This window comes from Vombatus ursinus, unplaced genomic scaffold (genome assembly GCF_900497805.2).
Source record: "Vombatus ursinus unplaced genomic scaffold, bare-nosed wombat genome assembly UNPS02001419.1, whole genome shotgun sequence".
Taxonomy (NCBI): domain Eukaryota; kingdom Metazoa; phylum Chordata; class Mammalia; order Diprotodontia; family Vombatidae; genus Vombatus; species Vombatus ursinus.
The window spans coordinates 2,191,887-2,214,488 of NW_020941197.1; the positions used below are offsets into that span (position 1 = coordinate 2,191,887).

The 22,602-nt window shown below is 37.8% G+C and overlaps 1 protein-coding gene across 1 annotated transcript in view; it reads right to left on the minus strand.

The window, feature by feature from the left end:
* PHEX (phosphate regulating endopeptidase homolog X-linked) overlaps positions 1-22,602 on the minus strand; it is a 263,978-nt gene that overhangs the window by 223,584 nt on the left and 17,792 nt on the right. The window contains exon 3 of the mRNA XM_027868359.1: positions 18,926-19,087. Within this exon, the coding sequence (XP_027724160.1) occupies positions 18,926-19,087 (162 nt within the window). The remainder of the gene's footprint in view (positions 1-18,925; positions 19,088-22,602) is intronic.

Below are 22,602 nucleotides of genomic sequence, written 5' to 3' on the forward strand. Positions count from 1 at the left end.
ACAACAACAATAACAACTAGCATCTGAATAGTCCATTAAAGTTTGAAAAGCTCTTTACATATGTTATCTCACTTGATCCTCACAACAACTCCGGGAGGTAGAATGTTTGTTTGGCAGCAATATCAGGTACACCATGAACCCCACATATGACAGTCACTATCTAAAGAAAGGAGACCAAAGGTAAGACATCATAGCAGTTCTGGGCCTCTCAGCTCCACCACAATTTCCCTCATACCCTATGACTGTTTTCTCTACTTCTGCCATTATGGACAGGCCAGGACCAGTAGATCCTGGCAGCCCACCTACATATTTTAGAATGGACCTGTGATTTCATTGGTGAAGGAAATTCCCTCTACCAATGCAGATGGCACTTCCTCTGTCATTCACAGTCATTATGAGTTATCTGGGCATCGAGAGGTGAAGTGATTTACCCCAAGTCTTAAAACAAATACTTGAGAGAGGCAGCATTTAAACACATATTTTCCTCACCCTGTGGATAGTTCTTTATCCACTACACCCAACTGCTTTCTACAGCACCCAAGACATCTCTGCTAACAGGTGTATATGGATATACATGTATGTGTACATGTGCATATATATGCATGTTATATGTATATATATATATATATATAATTTTCTTGGTAAAAAGAAATGTGAAGAATCACTCAAATTTAATGTTAGTGAATTAGCTATAAATTTAAAATAGATCAGTGGGCAGAAGAATCATTTCAATTCAAAGCTCCTAAGTATTCACTCCAGGAAGCCTTACCAGCTATGAATGTAAGCCAGTGAACTAGTAAGTATCCTCTTTTTCTGCCAATCCCCCTCCCCATTTCTCTCTGATACAATTTTTGGTTTCCCTATATGCCTTATTTATTCATGAAAAAAGAAATCCCTTTCTCATTTTATATATTAAAATGCCTATAAATGTTTCAAAAAACATCTCTCCCTGTGCAAACATCAACACTGACGTGTCTTCCTAAACAAACATATTTTCTTCCTGACAAGCTATTATCCAGCCAGAACATAATTAATATTTCTCTTATGGGTAGTGCCTTTTTTCCATGAAATGTTCCCTTGACACTATAAAGCAAACAGCTCATCATTACTAATTCATTGAAAGCTATACAAAGGTGATATTACTCATGATGAATTAATGTGGTATTAATGGGCATGTAATTAATCTGTACTTATGAGCAGAATCCATAATAAATGCAAAGTCCCTGAGAACTTTAAGAAAGAGGAAGAAAAGCTGGAAATAATGGGAAAGAACTTTAAAAAAAAAAACTAGATTCAAAGAAAGATTTTTTTTCCTTTGTGCCAATAAACAACACTTAAATAAGTCTTGGTTTTTGCTCTTTTAAGGAATCTTTTATTCCCCACCACATCTAGACTATAAAATTTAGTGCCAAAATGGTTCTCATCAAAATGATAATTACACAGACAGGGTAAAACCAGAATCCAAACACAGAACAATGTGGCTGAATTACATAAGCAAAGAAACATTGCCCATTCTCTTCCAGGGACAATCCCTGGTTACAATTTGAGGGAGCTGGGGAACAGGGGTTCTACAAACACATGAAGACCTTAAGTGATCTAGTGAAATGTTATATTGAAGTGAGAAAAGAATGTGTGTCCCGATAAAAATGTTAAAACAACTATGAGTAAGATAACTCTTTTAAAGGTATGATGGTAAAAGATAAATCATTATTCAAAAATATTTTAAACATTACAATTGCTAAAACATTTTAGAGACTTCTTTCCAGTATTTGTATACCCCCAGAATAGAATACTGATGTTAATTTTAGGCTAGCTAAATATAAAGGACAGCTTATGTTTAGGCTAGCTAAAAATAATATAATGGAATTACATATAGTTAAAATGTGATCATTTCTGAAGAATATAATTTCAATCCTTGAAAATAATAATGGTCAGGCATTTTGAAGCCATGTTTTGAATAAAAGAATAAGCTGTGAAATTATTTCAAAAGAGCAAGGATGAAGTTGCAATATTCTGGCGAGAAAAAGATGTTGTTATCCCCCATCAAGTCTCTCAGAAGGCAAGTTTGGCAGAACAGGAAGACAACAGCCGAGGTGGTTCTGGCCTGAGCAGGCCTGTGGGCGGCCTGTGGTTCAGTGGCTGTGCAATCATCCAGAACCAAAACTATCTTCTTTCCTCGCCCAGGATTTCCCACACATTCACTAGAAGAACATAGTTTAAAAAAGAATAATAATAATTCTATGATAGCCAAAGCCCAATTGCCCTTGTCTCCTGCTCAGGTGTTCTAGATTGATGGTGACCCAGTTGGCCTCAATTTAAATCGTGGGCTTCCACCGTTTGTTTTCATTTCACTGGCTTGTCCCTATACGACCCTCTCGTTTATATTTTACGTTTTTCCAGCACCCTGATTGAAATGGTGGAGAAGGGAAATTGAGCAAAATGAGCAAATTAGCTCAGCTGTTGATGGTTGCAATTTAATATCAACAGTGCTAGCTGAGGAACACTGCCAGCCTTGACTAAAGGCAACATGATCAACTCTCCTTTTTCTAAAAAACTAAGAAAGCCTTTTCAAGGCGTAAATTACTTTACAAGTTCTTTCTCCCTTCTAGACTTCCATTTGATACAATTCAGCAAACACTAAATACCTACCACAGGAAAAGACATACAAAAACAAAGATGAAATATCTCTTGCCCTGGAAAAGCTTACATTCTACTTGGGATAAAGGATGATATGACAAGCAGACAGATAAGCATGATACAAATTAGTGGCCAAAGAAGAGATCTGGATGAAGTCCTCTAGGTAATCTTAATGAGAGTTTGATCACTAACAACTGAAGAGATCGTGGAAAGCTTCCTGTAGGAGGTAGTGCCTTATCTGAGCTTTGAAGGAAAAGGATTTTACCAGGCAGAAATTAAAACAGAGGGCACTCCTATCATGAGGGAATAGCTTATGTTAACATTCAAAGTCAAGAGATGGCCAGTTGGCACATGGAGTACATAGACAACTGAAATGAGAAATACGGCTAGAAATATACGCTGCAAATAAATTGTAGAAGCTGTTAATTGCCCAACTGTGAAGATGGCCGAAGAGATAATCAAAAGGAAGTCATGTCAGCAAGAAAGAGAGTGATATGGAGTGACTAGCTGTATAGTTTTGCAACTATCATGTTAAATGTATAATATAATCTCAAAAAATAAACTATGTAATATTCACATGTAATCTTCTTTCCTATTATTCTTTAAACATGGAAATTATGTTTGTTAATGTTTGTCAAGTTCATAATAATTTATATACGTATGTGTATATATACATGCACATATGTGTATGTACATGTATTGAGATATATATGTGTATTATATATAACTCTATAAGCATAAGAAATGAACCACAATATGTCCTTAATAATACTTCTTAAAACTAATGATCTGATTTCCTCAGTCATTTTTTTTCAGTCTAATTCATGGCTACTTGTATAAATCTGAGTACTTACAGGGTTTTTTTCCCCATGTCTTAATGGATGTATTATCTCAATGATGTAGGCATGCCTTCTATTACTATAAATAGGAGCTCATCCATGCTTCCTCATTCTATGCAATTTATATTCATGTCTTTCCATAAATTTTCCACCAGGGATCCACCTAACATACTGCTAATCTTTATCAAAGTCTCTAAACATTATGTAGGTACCAATGTAGCAATAAAGCTATCTGTCCATTATCTCTAACTCTCCCTACATAAGAGGTCCACCTCCCTTTCTAGCCAATCTAGCCAATTTTGAAATTTTTCAAGCCACTTCTTGTACACAGATTGTCTTTGGTGATATTCTGAAGCCTACTTAAACTCAACACATGTCTTTCCATTTCTCTTTGGGAGACACAATTTTTACTGCCCCAAAATTATGGTCAATCCTTATTCCCAATCATACCATGTCAACAGAAAAATCTTGTTATCAAATAGAAGGGATTTTTTCGTTTCTTGATGAAGCTCAGGTTATTGAAAACACTGCACAATTTCCTAAACGTAGTCCAGCCTACTCTCTTCCCCCTACTCAATTCTAGACTAGCTAAATGTCCTTTTGCAGTATCTGTCTATAATCTATGTTCTGTGAACAGTTAGTTCAATGATCTGTCCATCCATCTACATCTCATAGTCTGAACGACAGGCATTCTTTACTCGCATGGTTTATCCAGTTTGGATTGTTAGATCAAACACTTTTGAATGATTGTGAATATAATTTGTGATATTCTGGAGTTTGACATAATCAGCACTATAACATTCATCATTGGAATCATTTAAAGGTCTTTACTATCTATATAGAATTTCTCTTCCATTCGGATTCTGCTGGACATAACCCCATGAGAGTTTGCCACTACCACATAATTTTTGATGAGCATATATCTGCCCATTTTATGTCTCACTTTATGTTGTTGTTAATGTTGTTCAGTCTATTTTCAGTCATGTTCCACTCTTCATGACCCCATTTGGAATTTTCTTGACAAAGATACTAGAATGGTTTGCCATTTCCTCCTCCAGATGATTTTACAGATGAGAAAACTGAGACAAACAGGGTTAAGTAATTTGCCCAGGGTCACACAACTCTAAGTGTCTGAGGCCAGATTTGAACTCAGGAAGATGAGTCTTCCTGACTCCAGGCCCGGCACTCTAGCCACTGTGCTACCTAGCTGTCTACTTTATATTAATAATAAAAAAAATCAACAAGTTTATTTTTTTGTAACTACCAAAAAATCTTAGACAATCTTAATACAATCTAAACAATCTGCCTGGGAGTAAACTTATTAGAACAGAGTCTTTAAGGATGAATTTTGTTCTGTTGAGTCAAATATTCTTTTAGTCAACAAATAAGAAGCATTAGTGTCATTCAGTCAGTTAAGAGACTATAAGAACTATATTCTGCCACAAATATTATTTGCTAAAGTCTGCTGGTTCCCTTGTCATATTTTCATCAAAAATACCCTTGAATATCTATAGATAATTCACATAAAAAATGAAGAAATGAGAAAGTAGTGTCAATAGTTATTGATGATCTCAATAGTCTTTTTTTTTTAGTAATGCAATTTTTGATTTTTCAAGCATTTCATATCCTTCTCTCTTTCAGATATCTTGAACACTGATCCCTCAACACTCCACAATATTACGTTCCCTTGTGCATTTATATATCTTTATATACCTTGTCTTCTCTTCTTGTCTCTCTTTTGTTACTGCATTTTTACTTCATTATTACATCACAGACTAAGATATTAGAATTTAAGGATAGTGGCCACATCCTCACTGTTGAAAAAAAAATCATGTTTAATAGAAATATTGCCCAACCCTCTCTGTTTTGATCTATTTTGTTGTCCTTCCAATTTCATCTTTGAATGTTCCTGAATTGGTCCTGAAATTCCCTGAGTCCTGAAATTGGTCTCATGCCAAGCATTTGCAAATTCATTTTTGCCTCCCGGGTTATTCAACTGGCTAAAATATGATAAAATATATTTTACAAACTAAAAGTACCATATAAATGCTAGCTATTAGTATTCATTTTATGATGAGATAATACTGCCCATAACATCCTACCACCTTCATCCTTAAGGTTGTACAAAAGAGTTTATATTTTAAACTAGTGTTGCCCTAGGCTGCCAAGTCTCTCCACTTGGAAAGGACAAGCATTTGCTGGCCAAGGCAGTTCCGGGGCTCTTTCCGCCTTCTCACTTCTCAGGATTGCTTTAAATCAGTTAAAATTCTCTAGGAAATGGTAATAGTACATGTGATCTTGAGACAGATATTTCCAGCCTTGGGAGACACCTCATGAGTATGAGAGGAGAGTTCCTGGATCGCTCAGTTGAAACTAATAGCCAGAGAAGTTTCTGCATTGGAAAAGCTGGCCACCTGCAAGAGAATGACTGTCCCCCACTCCCTGGTCTTCAAGCAAGGTATGGATCTGGAATGAATTGTTTGAAAAATGAAGGGCCAATCTCCAGCAGGTTGTATTAAGAAAGCGGCCTCTCAACTGGGACTTGAAAGAAGAAAAAGATTTCAAAAGGGAAAATATGAATAGACACTTATTAAGCAATTGTCTACCAAGCCCTGTTCTAAGATCTGGTAGTACAGCTATCTTGACAATAATCTTGACAATATTTTGACAATTGCATGTCATCTAATTGGGCAAGTAGGTGGTATAGTGGATAGAGTGTCAGGCCCAAAGTGAGAAAGACTCATCTTCCTGAGTTTAAATCCAGCCTCTGACACTTACAAGCTGTGTCATCCTGGGCAAATCACTTAACTTTGTTTACCTTGGTTTCCTTATCTGTAAAATGAGCTGGAGAAGGAAATGGCAAACCACTCCAGTATCTTTGCCAAGAAAACTTCAAATGGGGTCACAAAGGGTCAGACATGGCTGAAAAACAACTGAAAGTACAAAGACAAAAACAAACAGGTCACAGAGGTATTAAGTAGGAGAAGCAGGATTGGAATCACGCTCCCTGACTCCAAATCTAGAGTTCTTTCTTCTACACCATGTTGAGGCTCTTCTTTTCCTTTCTATTTTCATTACCTTTCTTGTTCCTCCTCTGCCCTCTCCCTTATTCCTTTTTCCTGATCAGAAAGATAATAAATAAACACATCAAGTGCTTGACAATGAACATGTCAACCCTTCCAAAACACAAGACACACAGATCATCAAGACATACCAAGACCGTTGCCAAGGTCCATCAGGATCATCAGCATAGTCAGGAAAACCATAAGCATTCCAAACTTGTTCTTTTAATCCTTGGCATACTTCTTGATTGATAGATAGATAGACAGATAGATACATAGATGGATGGATGGATGGATGGATAGATAGATTGATAGATATAAAAATCTATGGACATATCATGAATTTTAAGCAATTAGGAAACATTTTTTAATATCTGTGAAAATTTTCTAACAAAGAAGTGCTGTAGGTGACTTTAAGAAAAGTATACTATGTCTTTTGTAAGTTTGTCTTAAATACTGAATTGTTTGAAATGAAACCATCAAGTAATTTAAAGACATATACGTATGCATGTGTGTATATGTACATATCTATAGGTACACACATGCACACAGTATCCATAAGAACATATTGCAATGTGCAGAGAAGTTTGCCTTTCATTTCGACCTATTTGAAGTATATGTATTTTACACCAAACAGAAAAAAGAGAATATAATTCAGAAGATTGGCAGTATCCACATAAAATGTTGAACAGGCTACTGTCAAGATTAGTCAACTAATTTCCAAAATTAGCCAGCAGATGCCATTAGGAACCAGGGCACTGTGACTATTAAAAAACAACTCACTTAACCTTTCCTGTTCTCAGTTTCCGTATTTGTAAAATGAAGTGGTTGACCTACAGAATCCCCACCTTCTTTCTCCAAAATCCTATGACCTTCTATGAAGCTGTTCCTAACAAAGAATAGATGGAGCTGGCAGTAAGAAGGAATACATTGCCATGGTCGGGAAAGGGTATAGGAATTGCATGAAGAGGGAAGGGAGAGCTCTATTCATAAATATAAGCCTATGTAAAAGAGTGCCATCTTCCAGAAAACAGAATACCCCACTATTGAGCACATAGACTCATCAATTTGGTGCAAGAAGAGACCTGACAAGTCATCTTGTCTACTGAAAATAGCTAACATACCAAACATCTCAAAAGTCTTAGTGCAGTTTGAAGTTTAATAGGACAAACCTGCACTAAGACTTTTGGGACACACTGTGTAGTTCCTTAAGACTTACAAAGCATGTACAGAGGTTAACTCATTTGATCCTCACAACAACTTTGTGAATTAGATGTTATTATTATCCCCATTTTGCAGATGAGGAAACTGGGGCTGAAAGAGCTTAAGGAATTTGCCCAGGATTCCAGATCTAAGCAAGTGTTAGAGACAGGATTTGAATTTGTTTTGCTGACTTCAAGTTCAATGCTCTATCCACTCCATGAGCCCTTTTTATAAGTGAAATAACTGAGGTTCAAAGAGGAGACGAACATTGCTTGGAGTCACACAGGCAATGCGTGGTTGAGCAGGAACGACACAAAATTCAGAGCTCTATCTGTCTACTCCACCATGCTGTTATATTGGATATTATCCATTTTACTCTCAGTTTCAGGCAATAAGAATCTACCCTACATTAGGGAAGCTTTTACATTTTCTCCAGGTTTTTGGGAGGAAAGCTAATTTATTGCAAGCAAATCACCACACACACACACACACACACACACACACACACACAAGAAATGAGCCTCTGTCAGCAAGTTGGACACGGACATAAGCCTCCTAAAACAGTTTGAGACCAGGCTAAGCGTCTCAGAGACACAGACGCAAATCTTCACACAGCGCTTCTCTACACACGCAACAACCATCAAGAAGGTTCGCATAATTTGACAATTTATTGCTTCCTGTGCGGCCCCATGAAAAACAGCTGCATTGAGACAGTGGTGTTGGGGCTGCGGTTTAAGGGAAGGGAGGACCCACTTCTGAACCCAGCTCAGAAAACTTGGTTTTCTACTTTGCATTATAAAAGGAAGCTCCCTTTAGGCTCTTAACCTGGGGTATCCGAACTTTCAAAAAAAAAAAAAATAACCATTTTAATATAATTGGTTTCCTTCTTAATCCTATGTATTTTATTTTATTCATTGAAAAACATGCTTCTGAGAAGGGGCCCATAGGGTTAACCAAACTGCCAAAAGGGGCCAAAGCACAAAAAAGATTAGGAGCTGTTTTTAGTCTATCCAAAGAGGTATTTTACAGAATTTTTTTTGGTAAACCCATATGTATTAGGCCAACCTCAGCCTACATTGTTTCAGAGAAGCTGATGGAGAGCTCAATTTATTACAGCTCAACTATTAAGTAAAATAACCCCCAACATAGTCAGACCCCATTAATTTATACCCCTTCCCTCTAAATTTATCAAGTCAGTGAACATTTAGTAAGTGCCTATTATGTGCCAATCACTTTGCTAAGCAATAAGGATATCACAAAAGGCCAAAAACCAATCCTACCTTCAAGGGGATCACAGTCTCATAGGGGAGACAATATGCAAACAACTATGTAAAAACAAGATATATAGAACATAAATTGGAGCTAATTTCAGAAGGAAGACACTAAGATGAAGGACAACAGGGAAACACTTCATCAAAAAGTAAGATTTTAGCCAAGACTTGAAACTAGGTTAGCCAGGAGGCAGAGGTGAGGAGGAAACCAGTTCCAAGCATGGGGGTCCACCAGTGAAAATGCCCAGGGTCAAGAGAGGTTGTGTCTTGTGAAAACATTTGACAGGAGCTGGGATGAGGTTTTAGAAAATGATTTACTAATCAAGTTAATACTATAAACAAGATTTTAGGAGTCCTGTCTAACTACTGGTAGCACTATTTTCAGCTTTGTGAGAAAGCAATTCCAGATATCATCATGAATCCTCCCCTGACTCCAAGACCTCTATAGACCAAATTCTACAGTCCTTCATTCACTTCTCATGTTCTTTCTTTCTTTTTTTTTTTTTTTGCTAAGCAATGGGGTTAAGTGAGTTGCCCAGGGTCACACAGCTAGTAAATGTTATGTGTCTGAGGCCAGATTTGAACTCAGGTCCTCCTGACTCCAGGGCCGGTGCTCTATCCACTGGGCCACCTAACCCCTCTTCTCATGTTCCTTAAAGGAGTGTGTGTGCTTGTGTGTGTGTGTGTGTGTGTGTGTGTGTGTGTGTGTTTTAATTTATTTTAGAGTACCATTTCCAAATTGAGACGTTTCACTAACTTGAACTTGGGCTTCTTTCTCATCAACTGGTATCAGAGAAGATTTATTTTGCACCTTTGCCACCATATTTCTCTTATGTAGTATCACAGTATTAAAGATTGCTGGAAGGAAGCTTAGAGAGCCTCCTTCACTTTTCACATCAGGAAACAGGCCCAGATGTTGAGTGGCCCAAGAGTCATAAGTAGAAGAGTCAAGAATTGAACCCAGCTCAACTCTCCAACTCCAAATCCAACCCTCTTTGCCCCACATCACATTTTCATTTGACACAAAGGCTTGATTTTCCTTACTACAAGGTCACAGTCCTGCCAGAGGCTTTTCTATGTCCTAATTTTGTTGAATCTTCACAGGCTTGCCCCCAGAGAATGTGGCTTTGTGTCACTGTGATGTCCTGATAAAACGACAAGTATTTTTCTTTTAGGTGATAAAGCAAAGCAAAGCACTTACCTGGCAAACTCCTGGTGTTCTTTGGCCATCCTCCTTGAAGGATTCAAAGAATGATTTTATTTTCCAAGCAGAACTCTAAGCCCTATATTCCACTTAAAGAAAGGATTCACTAAACCAAGCTGCTAACTTCAATAGAGGGCAACTTTTCATCAGCCAAGTCTGTAAAATTCATTTCATTTTATAAATTGAACAGTCGACTCTTTGTGTTTTCAATCAACCATAACAACATGGCATTCTTTTGATAAGTGGTACTGTGTTTTATTTTGGGATGTTCAGTCTTTTTGTCGAGTTAGGAAAAATAATTGCATAGTGTGTTGTTTTTTAAAATGTATGATATTTACAAAGCTTTACATAACAAAATCTAGTCTTTTGCAGGCATGATTATATTGAGCTCTCTTCCCACCTTTGAGAAGAGGATGAGGGTATCAACTCTTTTAAAGGCACGAAAACAAGGTACAAAGTGTGTTTGACCACCTGAGTCAGCAGACGAGACAGGAACCATTCACGTCTGTCCACTAACCAGCATTTGTATTTGTTTTGGGGTTTTTTTTTCCTTCTCTCCAGCTTTTTTGACCTCATGATACTTCTATGGAAGATAATGTGTTAAAGAGGGAAAAGCAATGGGCTTGAAGTCAGAACAGCTGGATTTAAACCCAGACTCCACCATACAACAACAGGCCAACTGAAGGCCCCAGTGGCCTTCAGTTTCCTCATCTGTAAAGTTATGATGTTGACAATCGCATTAACTTCAAAAGATAAGGAGAAAAAGTATTTTTAAAGCTTGAAATGCTGTATAAATTTGAGTTACCTCCAAAGTTGTCTACCTGCCAGAGAGGAATCCATTTCCTAATAAAAATTGGCAGGAAGAAACAGCATGAGATAGTGGGTAGAGAGGTAGTCTTGCAATCAAGAGGAATTCAGTTTCTGATACTGACATATTCATATTGGCTATGTGACCCTGCTCAAGGCATCAAACCTCTTACTGGCAATTCCCTAAGACTGTAAGTTATAGAGAACTAGTGCTAACCCTTATTTTCAGGAAGTTCCTTCAGAGGTAATTTTCTCTAATAATGACATCATAGGACCAACTTCAAAAAAAAATTGATAGGCGATAAATGGTGATAGACTGTCTGCCTGGAGTCCAGAGGACCTGAGTTCAAATGTGACCTCAGATACTTACTAGCTACATGACCCTGGGCAAGTCACTTAACTCTGTTTGCCTCAGTTTCCTCATCTGTAAAATAAGCTGGAGAAGGAAATGGCAAACTACTCTAGTATCTCTGCCAAGAAAACCCCAAATAGAATCACAAGGAGCTGGACACAACTAATCGACTAAACAATAACAACAGCAGGCATCAAAGAGAAGAGAAAAGGGGAGATACAGTAGGGGCCAAAGGAATGATCTGAACATACACAGAAAATCAGGTAGATTTGTCTCTGGTGTGGGGTACAACCATCAAGTGCACAGCTGTTGGTAGGAGAACCATGAGTCCCTTCATGGGGCTAGCCCACTCCTACCTTCCATGACTGCAGGACAGCCAGAACACATCAGGGTGCACAGCCCCACTTTTATGTCCCTGTACCAAGTAATTTGAGCTCATCATCATCATCATCATCATCTTTGGCTCCTTCAAATAAATAGTTGTCCTATGAACAGCTGGCCTAATTTTGAAAAAACTGCATCCAGTGGGGAAGATTTTTCTTTTTCGTTAAAATTTTTCTTTCCCTTCTTCATACCTGAAGAAATAAACCTGAGATATGTGAACATCAATTATAAACCAAATTTCTCTCAAGAGGCTGTGTCACTCCAAGGCCAGACTGTTGGACTTGGAATAAAGAAAAATTGGGTTCACATCCCACCTCAGGCATCAGCTGTGTGGCCATGAACAAGTCACTTAATTTCACTGTGGCTCAGTTTCATCATCTGTAAAATGAAGATAATGGTAGCACAGAGTTGTTGTAAAGATCAAATAACATGTAAAGTGATTTGCCAACCCTAAAACACTTTGTAAAAGTCATCTATTCTCCCATTGTATATGCTTTATATAATAATTAATCAGTTATACCAAATATATGTGTCAGCTAATATTTACTTTAATTATTTAGAGTAAGTGTTATTGAACTTGAGAGGCAATATGACAGAGTGGACAGAGATCAGGCCTCAGACTCAGTAAGACCAAAGTTCATGTCCTGTTTCTGATTTGTACTATCTGTTTGACAATGGCTAAGTCACTTAACTTCTCAATGAACCAGGCAACTCTTTAAGACTATAAGTTATAAATTGCTGACCACACATGATCTGGTCTGGACAAAAATATAATAAATATCAGTATTATTAGCTTGCTTTTCATTAGTTTTTAAAGACCTGAACATCTAGAGGATGTCTGAACTAATTGTGGTATATGAATGTAATGGAATATTATTGAACTATAGAGATTAGAGCCTAGACCTGTCATTTCATTGGCATAGAGAACTTCTGAGTGAAGGAACTTCTACCAATGTAGGTTAGTACCTTCTTTGCAATTTATTTTCTTACAGAGATGCCAAGGGAGCAAAGAGGTTAAGCGATTTAGCTGAGTTTATACCATCAGTACGTATCAGAGGCAAAGCTTGAAATCAGGTCTTCCTGGTTCTGAAATCAGGTCTCTATTCACTTCACAGGGTCTCTCTATTTAAGCATAAGAAATCAACCAGGAAAAAAAAAAAAAGCAAATACAAGGAATTCGGAGAAACACAAGACTTGAATTAACTGATGCAAAGCAAAGAAAGAAAAACCAAAAGAACAATATACACAACAACAGTAATGTGAACAAAAATACCACTGAAAGGTGAAATAAGAGGAAATGCAATGACCAAGTAAGACTCCAGAAGACAGACACTTCTCTCCTCTTGGTAGAGAGGTGAAGGACTAGCAATGTGGTATTGTGGCTGGGCTGTCACACTCAGTCCCTCCAACAGTTAATTTTGTTTACTCATTTTTTTTATTTCAAAAGAAGGTTCTATGACAGTCAAGGGGTGGAGGTAGAAGGAAGGAGAAAACAGAACTAATATTGGGAAATGTTTGTAATGTAAATTAAAAAAGAACATTAAATGCAACTTTTAAAAATAAAGATACAAAAAAGAGGGATGGAAAACAGCCTGTTACAGTAGCTAGAGATTAGGCCTTAGAGTCAGCTTCAAATCTCACCTCTGACACAAACTAGCTTTGTGGCTGTGGACAAGTCACTTCACTTTAAGTCAGTGCCCCCAAGTAACAGACTACAAATTTCAGAGAAGCTGCTGATCTTCACTGGTAAAAGGAATTTTCTCAGTGTGAAGTCCCTAGACCAATGGAATCACAGGTCTAATAAAATAAAAATAAAAGAGATAACGCCATTTAGATGAGTACTTGTTAAGAAAACTGGCTAGCTGTGTGACCCTGGGTAAGTCACTAACCCTGATTGTCTTGCCAAAAAAAAAAAAACAAAAACAAAAAAACCCTGGGAACACAAGTTTCCTATAATGCCTGAAACTCTTAAGGAGCGGCAGTAATTTCCATTTTATAGTGAAGCCACAAAGCCATGTTTCTTCTATTTTCCATTCATATAGAGGGAGCACATTTATAGTAGGCTTCCATTTCAAAGCGTTTCAAGGATGGTACTCACTTCTGAATGACAAAATCTCAATCCAGTAAATGCCTACTAGGTGCAAGGCATTAGAGTTACAAAGACAAAAAAAAAAATTCTGCCCCCAAGGGAGTTTAATTCTATTGAGGAGAATCCTAAAAAGTCCTTTAATGTTTTCTACTTCCCATTCTTATTGAACATGGAGATCATATACAATTCCATTCATTTTTTTTAATTATTAAGCACCAACTATATACTAGTCACTAAAGGAAATAAAAAGATAAATAAGATTGGGGGGAGGGGTTATATAATAACTATATATAAGCTCTTGGTCCCTGCCTTCCAGGAGCTTATTATATATGGTTATAATTAGTAAAAATGATTACCAGAGGGTACGTGAAGCCATATGGACTTCTTTTTTCCTCCTTTAGTAATTTTTTTTAAGGGGGAGGAAAGCAAAGGGAGGAGAAAGCTGAAGACTAAATTTAGACTGATACCCTGCACAGGGAACAATTATTAGCAAATCTATTGCTTTGATCCTGGTAGTTTCTCTTTGTAGGTTAATCATTTGTGATCCCAAGCTAGACTTCATGCCTGGTTAAGAACTGTCCTTCTGACCCAATCGATTATTGACTGAGGCTCAACTCCAAGAAGAAAAGCAGGACTGTGATTCCCTTGTACTTTTGAAATGTGCACCTTCTTTCCAGAAGACAATAGATATGTAAACATGACTCTCATTAACTTATTTTCTAATACTTGTTCTTTCCAGAGACATTAACATATTCAGTCTTTATCCTTGAAAGAAAGACATAAGACTGAGGCTTCACAACACCTTCAATACCCAAAGTGGGTGTGGCTGATTCAGTTTTATAACCTGATTCATTGTCTGGAAAAGAAAAGTTTAAAAAAAAAATACTATTTTTGCATTCTCAGTATAATTAGGTTCCATGTCTGAAAAACTTCCTGCTTCCTTGAGTGGGGAATAGGGTTTTATATTCAAGTGCTCATCTGCAAAGGAAGCCACCTGCTAATGAAGGATTTCCTTTTTTTTTTTTTTTTTTTTTTTTTTAGGCAATTGAGGTTAAGTGACTTACCCAGGGTCACACAACTAGTAAGTGTCAAGTGTTTGGTCTGAGGCCAGATTTCAACTCAGGTCCTCCTGACTTCAGGACCGGTGTTCTATCCACTGCACCACCTAGCTGCCCCGAAGGATTTCTACCATACATATTTCCACACTTGGACATCACCAATATTCCCCCCCTTTTCCATTCTCTTTCTCTTCCCTCCCACCATATTTGTGTGATACTTAGGTTTATATGTAGAAAGATGTCTCTGCCTACAACACCCATAACACAAAGGCTAAGTCTTACCAGTTTACATATCATAGATAGGAATGTGGGCCAGAAAGGTGCAAGGCAATTATGCAATCACTTTGCCTTCTTTTGTCTCTTGCTCTGATTGAACTTCACTAATCCATAGCTAGATGCCATGGTGGGTTTGGAGTTATGAAGACTTGAATTCAGATGCTACTTCACACATGCCTTAGTGTATGATCTCCTCCCTTAGACTGTAGCTCCTTGAGAGCAGGCTCTGCCTTTTGCCTTTCGTTGTATCCCCCAGTGCTTAGCACAGTGCCTGGCACATAGTAGGTATGGAGTTCTGAACTGATCCAACCATTTTGGAGAGCAATTTGAAACTATGCACAAAGGGCAAAAAAATGTGCATACTCTTTGACACCCAGCAATAGCACTTCTAGGGCTGTATCCCAAAGAGATCATAAAAGTGAGAAAAGGACCCACGTGTACAAAAATATTTATAGCAGCTCTTTCTCTAGTGGCAAAGAATTAGAAATTGAGAGGATGTCCATCAATTGGGGAATGGCTGAACAAGTTGTGGTATAGGAATGTAATGGAATACTATTGTGCTATAAGAAATGATGAGCAGACAGACTTCAGAAAAACCTGGAAAGACTTGTATGGACTGATGCTGAGTGAAGTGAGCAGAACCAGGAGAATGTTGTACACAGTAACAACCACATTGTGTAATGACTAACTTTGATAGACTTAGCTCTTCTCAGAAATGCAAGGATCTAAGACATCTCCAAAAAACTCATGATGGAAAGTGCTATCCACATCCAGAGAAAGAACTATGGAGTCTGAATGCAGATTGAAGCACGCTATTAGCTTTTTTTTCTTCTGTTTTGTTTTGTTTCTTCTTTCTTATGATTCCTCCTATTTCTTATAATTTTTCTTTACAACATGACTAATGTGAAAACATGCTTAATAGAAACGTATATATAGAGCCTATATCAAATTGCATGCCACTTTGAGGAGGAAGAAAGGTAGGGAGGGTGAGAAAATTTAAAACTCAAAAGCTTATGGAAGTGAATGTGGAAAACTAAAAATAATTAACTAATTTAAATTTTTTTTAAAAAAGAAATTCTTTTTAAAAAAGAAATTCTAGTTGACTGGCTGACTGATTGACTGCATGATTCTGGGTTAGTCACTTAACCATTTTCAACCTTAGTTTCCTCACCTGTAAAATGAGAGGGCTTGAACTCAGTGATCTCTAAGATTCCTTCCAGCCCTAAATTGATGATTCTATGATCATTTGCATGGCAAAGAGGTTCTTCTAGGCTGGTCTTTATAATCCTAGCCTCCACATAATTCCTCTGGGGCTTTTTTTTTTTTGGCAGTCTAAAAAGGATCTTGAGGGCACACAATCACCATAAAGAGAGAACTAGAAGTTAGTAGCAATCTTCTAATTCTCAGTCACATGGGACCACGGACCTTGAACCAGCACCAAACACAGGCAGTCAAAAAATAGACTCAGTCTTGGCCTAGGGCATTCTAACATGCTTTTGTAAGCTGCCTGGATTGAGGGTGGTAGTTCATTGCACTAAAGAGTTCAATCTACCCTTGTCAGGGAGAGGCTTTCTTGCTACCACTCCTTATAGATGGTAGCAGAGTTCAAGAGCTCAATGACCAGTGATGTCTAGAAAAGATCACACAATGCCTAGAGGAGATGCAACATCTACCCAGAGACAATGCAGTCAATGGAGAACAGAGACATGATGCTCATCAGAGAGCAACAGAGTCTACGAAGATATCCCCTAACAACAATGGCAATCCTATAGTAGCAAAGGTTTGAGTTTCCCTGGCATATATCCCTCTGTGTGTGTGTGTGTGTGTGTGTGTGTGTGTGTGTGTGTGTGTGTGTGTGTGTGTGTGTGTTCCTCATTTATGTCCCAACCATATGAGTTTCTGGTGTGTGCCTCTCTTAACATGTTCCATGGTTATACATATTCCTTACAGATGTACCCTAAATATGTATTCCTAGTCATATGTGTTCTCTGTCAAATGAGATCAGCACAGTGCCTGGCACATTGTAGGTATTATAGAAATTTTTATGCCCTTCCCTTCAATATGTGTGCCCTCTTGCACTGGTAAGGTAGTAAGCTCTGGGAATATCACTGTATTTGCATTCTGTTTCAATCTCTTTTGCTTTGAACTAGTGAACTCTGTCTGTCAGATAAAAATAAACACATCAGTTAGAACTCAGGGAGCTATGGTTTTGAGTGGGTGTCCTGACCCACAAAGTACCTGAAACTTGGAATATCTTTTTCTGGGATCATTTGTGTGAGAAGGGGTGCCCAAGTGCTACATGTATTTATATAAATATAACAAATGTACATAACAGAGGAGGGGGGCTCCCCAGGGATATCTCATAATTTAACAAGAACCATATGAGCAGGCATCTTGTTTACCAACTGCCAAATGCTCACTCAGGTCATCCAGAGTTCTTAAAAACCCGATCTACAACTCCAAGAACACATAATGAGGTGTTAAGTACACTTTGCAAGCCATGAGAAACCAGAAGACAATAAGTAAGAGGCACTATTTACCCTAAAGGACATCACATATTGAATATGAGGTAAATGCAGATATAATGCTTTATTGGATTCTCATATAGTTACACAGATTCGTTGTCCCAGAACCCCAGTAAAATACAAGTCATAGTTGTTGGTCACTAGTCATTAAAACTAACAGACTACTCATAAGATCATATACTACTATTCCATTGAGAGTTGAAAAGGCCAGCTAGTCTAATCTATACCTGGAAAAAAATTATCTCTGTAACATTCCCAGTCAAAGCAAAAGTGTGGGCCAGGGGGAAAGGTACAGTGGTGAGGAGTATTGTATCTGGAGTCAAAGGACCGCAGTTCAAATCTTGACTCTATTACTTGCTACTTCCGTGACCTTGGACAAGTCACTGAATTGATATCTAATGGCTCTCAGTTCTAAATCTACTATCCTATTTTTCTGTTTTGGGACTGGATCTCTGGATCTCACCCAGGCTTGATCCCACTGAAAATCAGCACAGAAGCTTTGACCCCCTCCATTTCCAACCTAGGTTAGTTCACCACTCCTTGGGGAGCCTGGTAGCGCCTCCCTCCCAGAAAGCTCACCATATTGGTACTGAACTTAATTCAGATACCCAATCGACTGGAGCCCTACTGCAGCTCAGAACCCTTGAGCTTGAGTGATCCACCAGCCTCAGTCATCCCAAAAGCAAGAATTACACGTGTGTGCCATCACACCCAGCCAAAATCCACTATCCTAAGTGATCTGTTAGCCTATGTTTGAAGACCTATATACCTTCTTTTAGTTGTTACATATTTTTAAAAGGAGCACTTCAGGAAATTCATCTATTAAAATCAGTAACCCCAAACCAATTCCGTTCAATAAACATTTTTTAAGATCCTACTCTGTGCAAGTCCTTGTCCTAGGACCCTGGAGGTACAAAGTTATACAATCTCATGGGAAAATAAGATACAAACAGATATAAGAATTCCATAAGGCATAAGATGAGTCCAGACTCTGAGAAATATGCAAAAGAAAATGCTGCTTTCAGATGCTTGACAAGATCAGAAAAGGTTTTATTAAGGAAGCAACATCTCAACTGGGGCTTGAAAGAAGAAAAAGGTTTCAAAAGAGAAAATATGAACGGAGCATAACAGAAGAACAAGGAAGATAAGAGAAACTATGTTTATCTGGTCAACATTCCCCCTGTAAAGCAGACCACTCAAGATCCAGGAGAAACTCACCCTTTAGTTTAAGGTCAACGTTGCGTCTTAGCCAAGGATAGATTCCATAGCTTGGCATATCTTCTGGAATTGGATTATCATTTATCCAGCCATCACAGGCAAACTGGAAAAAGTTTTCACAAGGATCCACAGACTGATTTATTTTGCTCAAGATGGCAGCCGCTATAAATTTTAAATAAATAGATAAATTACAAGTTTAGCATTATTAGATGTTATATAATATTTTTCACAAAAATACATATTTTAAATCAGCCAGTGTTTCTATGCTGAACTTTTACTCTCTCAGTGAGAATGAACTTCATTGTATTTAATTACTCCATTCTAGTGTGTCTGGATACTGTAAAGACTGAGTACAGGTTTGGTGGTGATATTTTCATTGCCATTATTTTTGTTACTGTTACTGAAATTTTTGGAGTATTAGTCTGATAAACCAGCAATAAGATAATTAACAGTAACTGACGTTCTCTTACTAATACTAAAAACAAAGAGACCACATAGTATCATGGACAGAGTCAAGAAGTTCTAGGTTCAAGTCTTTTCTGTGATACATACTAGCTGTCTGACTATGAGTAATTCCCACACTCTCTCGGTGCCCCCAGACAAGTCTTGAAGATTATAAGTAGGAGATGAATTGCAATTTGCCTTTGTGTGAGAGTTTCCACAACAAGAGTTTTCTATATTGAGGAAGTCACAGCTTTGTATACATACACACAGATATACATACCCACACATACACAAATGCCCATATATACAATCCTATAAGCAGGTATAGAAAAAAGTCCAAATGTAACCTCTACGTGTTTATTGATGTACATGACTACAGCTCCCAACACCACTGCCCTCCAAAAGATTCCACTACATAATTCTTCAGATCCTAAGTTTGAATTCTAAATCATTCTTTTGGTTTGTTTGTTTAACCTGGCTCTCCATAGGCAGCTAGGTAGAAAAGCAGATAGAGCACTGGATTTGGAGACAGGAAGACAAGTTCAAATCTGGCCTGAGACACTTACTAGTTGTGTGACCCTGGGCAAATCACTTAACCTTTGCTTGCCTCAGTTTTCTTAACTGTAAAATGGAGATGATAATAGCACCTCCCTCACAGGGTTATTGTAAGGATCAAATGACACAAAATTTGTGAAGCACTTAGCACAGTGCCTAGCACATAGTAGGCACCATATAAATAATTATTCCCTTCCCTTCCCATTTCACCCAGGTGGTGAGTGTGGTCATCACTCAAGCAACTAATGCCACTGCTGATCGGCATGGAAGCTTTGGCCTGCTCCATTTCTGATCTGGGCCAGTTCACACCTCCTTAGGCAGTCTGGTGACCCTTTATTCCCAGAGACTCACTATATTGGTGCAAGACTTAGTAGGGACATTTGATTAGCTTTGGGCCTATTTCAGCTCAAAATTCTAGAGCTCAAATGATCCACCAGCTTCAACTTCCCCTAGTAGTAGGGATTACAGATATGTACCACCATAGCCACTGCTCCAGCTCTATCTGACAGCATAGTTATTGGACACAAATCTGCTTTAAATATATGTACTCATAAACTACAAAGATAGATACTATTTTAGGGCATTTGAAACTATTCTTGTCTAGTACTGGAAGTTATTTCTATTTTAACTAATGAAAAACCATTGGTTTTCAGCTGAAGATGAATGGATTTGAGAAAAATGAAAGGTCTGTCTCAATTTAGGTAAACGTCTTAGAGTTCAGTTGCTTAAGTGACCTGTCCAGTTTGTAAAATGAGATTTTAAAAGACCTCTAGTCAAAAATTCTAATTCAATTAATGTCTACAGACATTTATTAAAAATGTGCTATGTTAGGTATGGAATATACAAAGACAAAAGTAAGTTCCCTCAAGGAAGTTACTTATTGATGAAGGCCCGAACTAGACTGATGGTGAGAATAGATATTTGTTTTTGTTTCTGTTTTTCTCTTTATATCTCCAGGGCCTCTCACTGTGTCATGTATATAGTAGGTGCTTAGTACATGTGAGTCGAAGTTGAAATTGAAGTTAAATATGAATGGAGAGAAGAGGATAGATATGAGACATAGACATAGAATCAGTAGGATTTGACAACAGATTGGATGGAAAAGTTGAAGATAACTCAAATGTTTCCAATCTTGTTAACTTAGGGTTAGGACAGAACAGATGGTAGTACTGTCAGCAGAAAAAGGGAAATTTGAAGAAAAGATAAGTATAGGAGAGAAAGGTGATGAGTTCAGTTTGGTACATGATAAGTTTGAGGTGTTGGCAGGAAAGGTATGGATTCAAACTACATATACATACATTTGGAAATCACTGCACAGAAGTGGTAACTGGACTCTTAGGAGTTGATGAAATCATTAAGAAGTCAAAAATAAGAAGAAAGAAGTTGAGAAAAGATTGAAAAGAAAGTCAAGACAAGAAGCATTTATTAAGTGCCTACTTCGTGCCAGGCAATGTGCTAAGTGCTGTAAATACAAAGAAAAGCAAAAAAACAAACAAGCAAAAATCATTTCCTGCTCTCAGGGTGTTTATACTCTAATGAGGGAGACAACATTTAAACAACTATACAAACAAGCTAGGTACAAGATAACTTAGAAGTCATCTCAGAGGGAAAGAGAATCAGGAAACATTCTTGCAGAAGGTGGAATTTTAGCTAAGCCCTAAAGAAAGTCAGAAGGGAAGAGAAGCCAGAAAATGATGACGAGGTAGAGCATCCTGGGAATGGAGATCATCCAATGAAAATTCCTGAAGTCAGGAGATGTAATGCCTTGTGTGAGAAATAGCAAAGAGGCCAGTATCACTGAATCACAGAGTACATGGAGGAAAATAAGGAATAAGAAAACTGCACAGATAGGAAAGGGCCAGATTTTGAAGGACTTTACAGGTCAAACAGGATTTTATATTTGATTCTGGAGACAATAGGAAGCTACTGGAGCTTATGGCATGAGGGAGGAACATAGCCAGACCTGTGCTTTAGGAAGATCAGCTTGACAACTAAGTGGAGGATAGACTGGAATGGGGAGAGACTCAAGGCAGTGAAACCAAGAAACAGCCTTTTACAATAGTGCTGACATGAGGTAACAAGGGTTTGCACTAAAGTAGTGGCAGTGTCAGAGGAAACAAGGAGGAACATATGGAAGATATTATCAAAAATAAAATCAATAGGACTTGAGAACAGATTGGATAAGGGGGGATGAGAAAGAGTGAGGAGTTGAGGATAATACCTAGGTTGTAAGCTTGGGTGTCAAGGAAGATGAGAGAGATGGGGGGCAGGGGAGAAATAATGAGTTCAGCTCTGGAAGGAGGGGAGGAGGAGAAGCAAATAATTTACAGGGTGGAAAGTTACAGAGAAGTCAAAGATAATAACTACCAAAAGGCCATCAAATGTATGAATTAAGAGATCATTGGTAACCTCTAAGAAAGCAATTTCAATAGAGTTCTAGAGTTGGAATCCAGATTATAAAAAGTTGAAGCATGAAAGGTAAGGAAGACTTTCACTCAGCAAGCATATATTAAACACTTCCTTGTGCTAGACATTGTGTCAAGTACTGAAAATAAAAAGAGGGAAAAAAATAGTTCGTGCCCTTGATGAGTTTACATTCTAATGGAGGGAATGAGGGTGGGAGTGGGAAGAAGGGAAAGAAGACAACATATAAAAAACTAGGTACATAAAAGATCCCC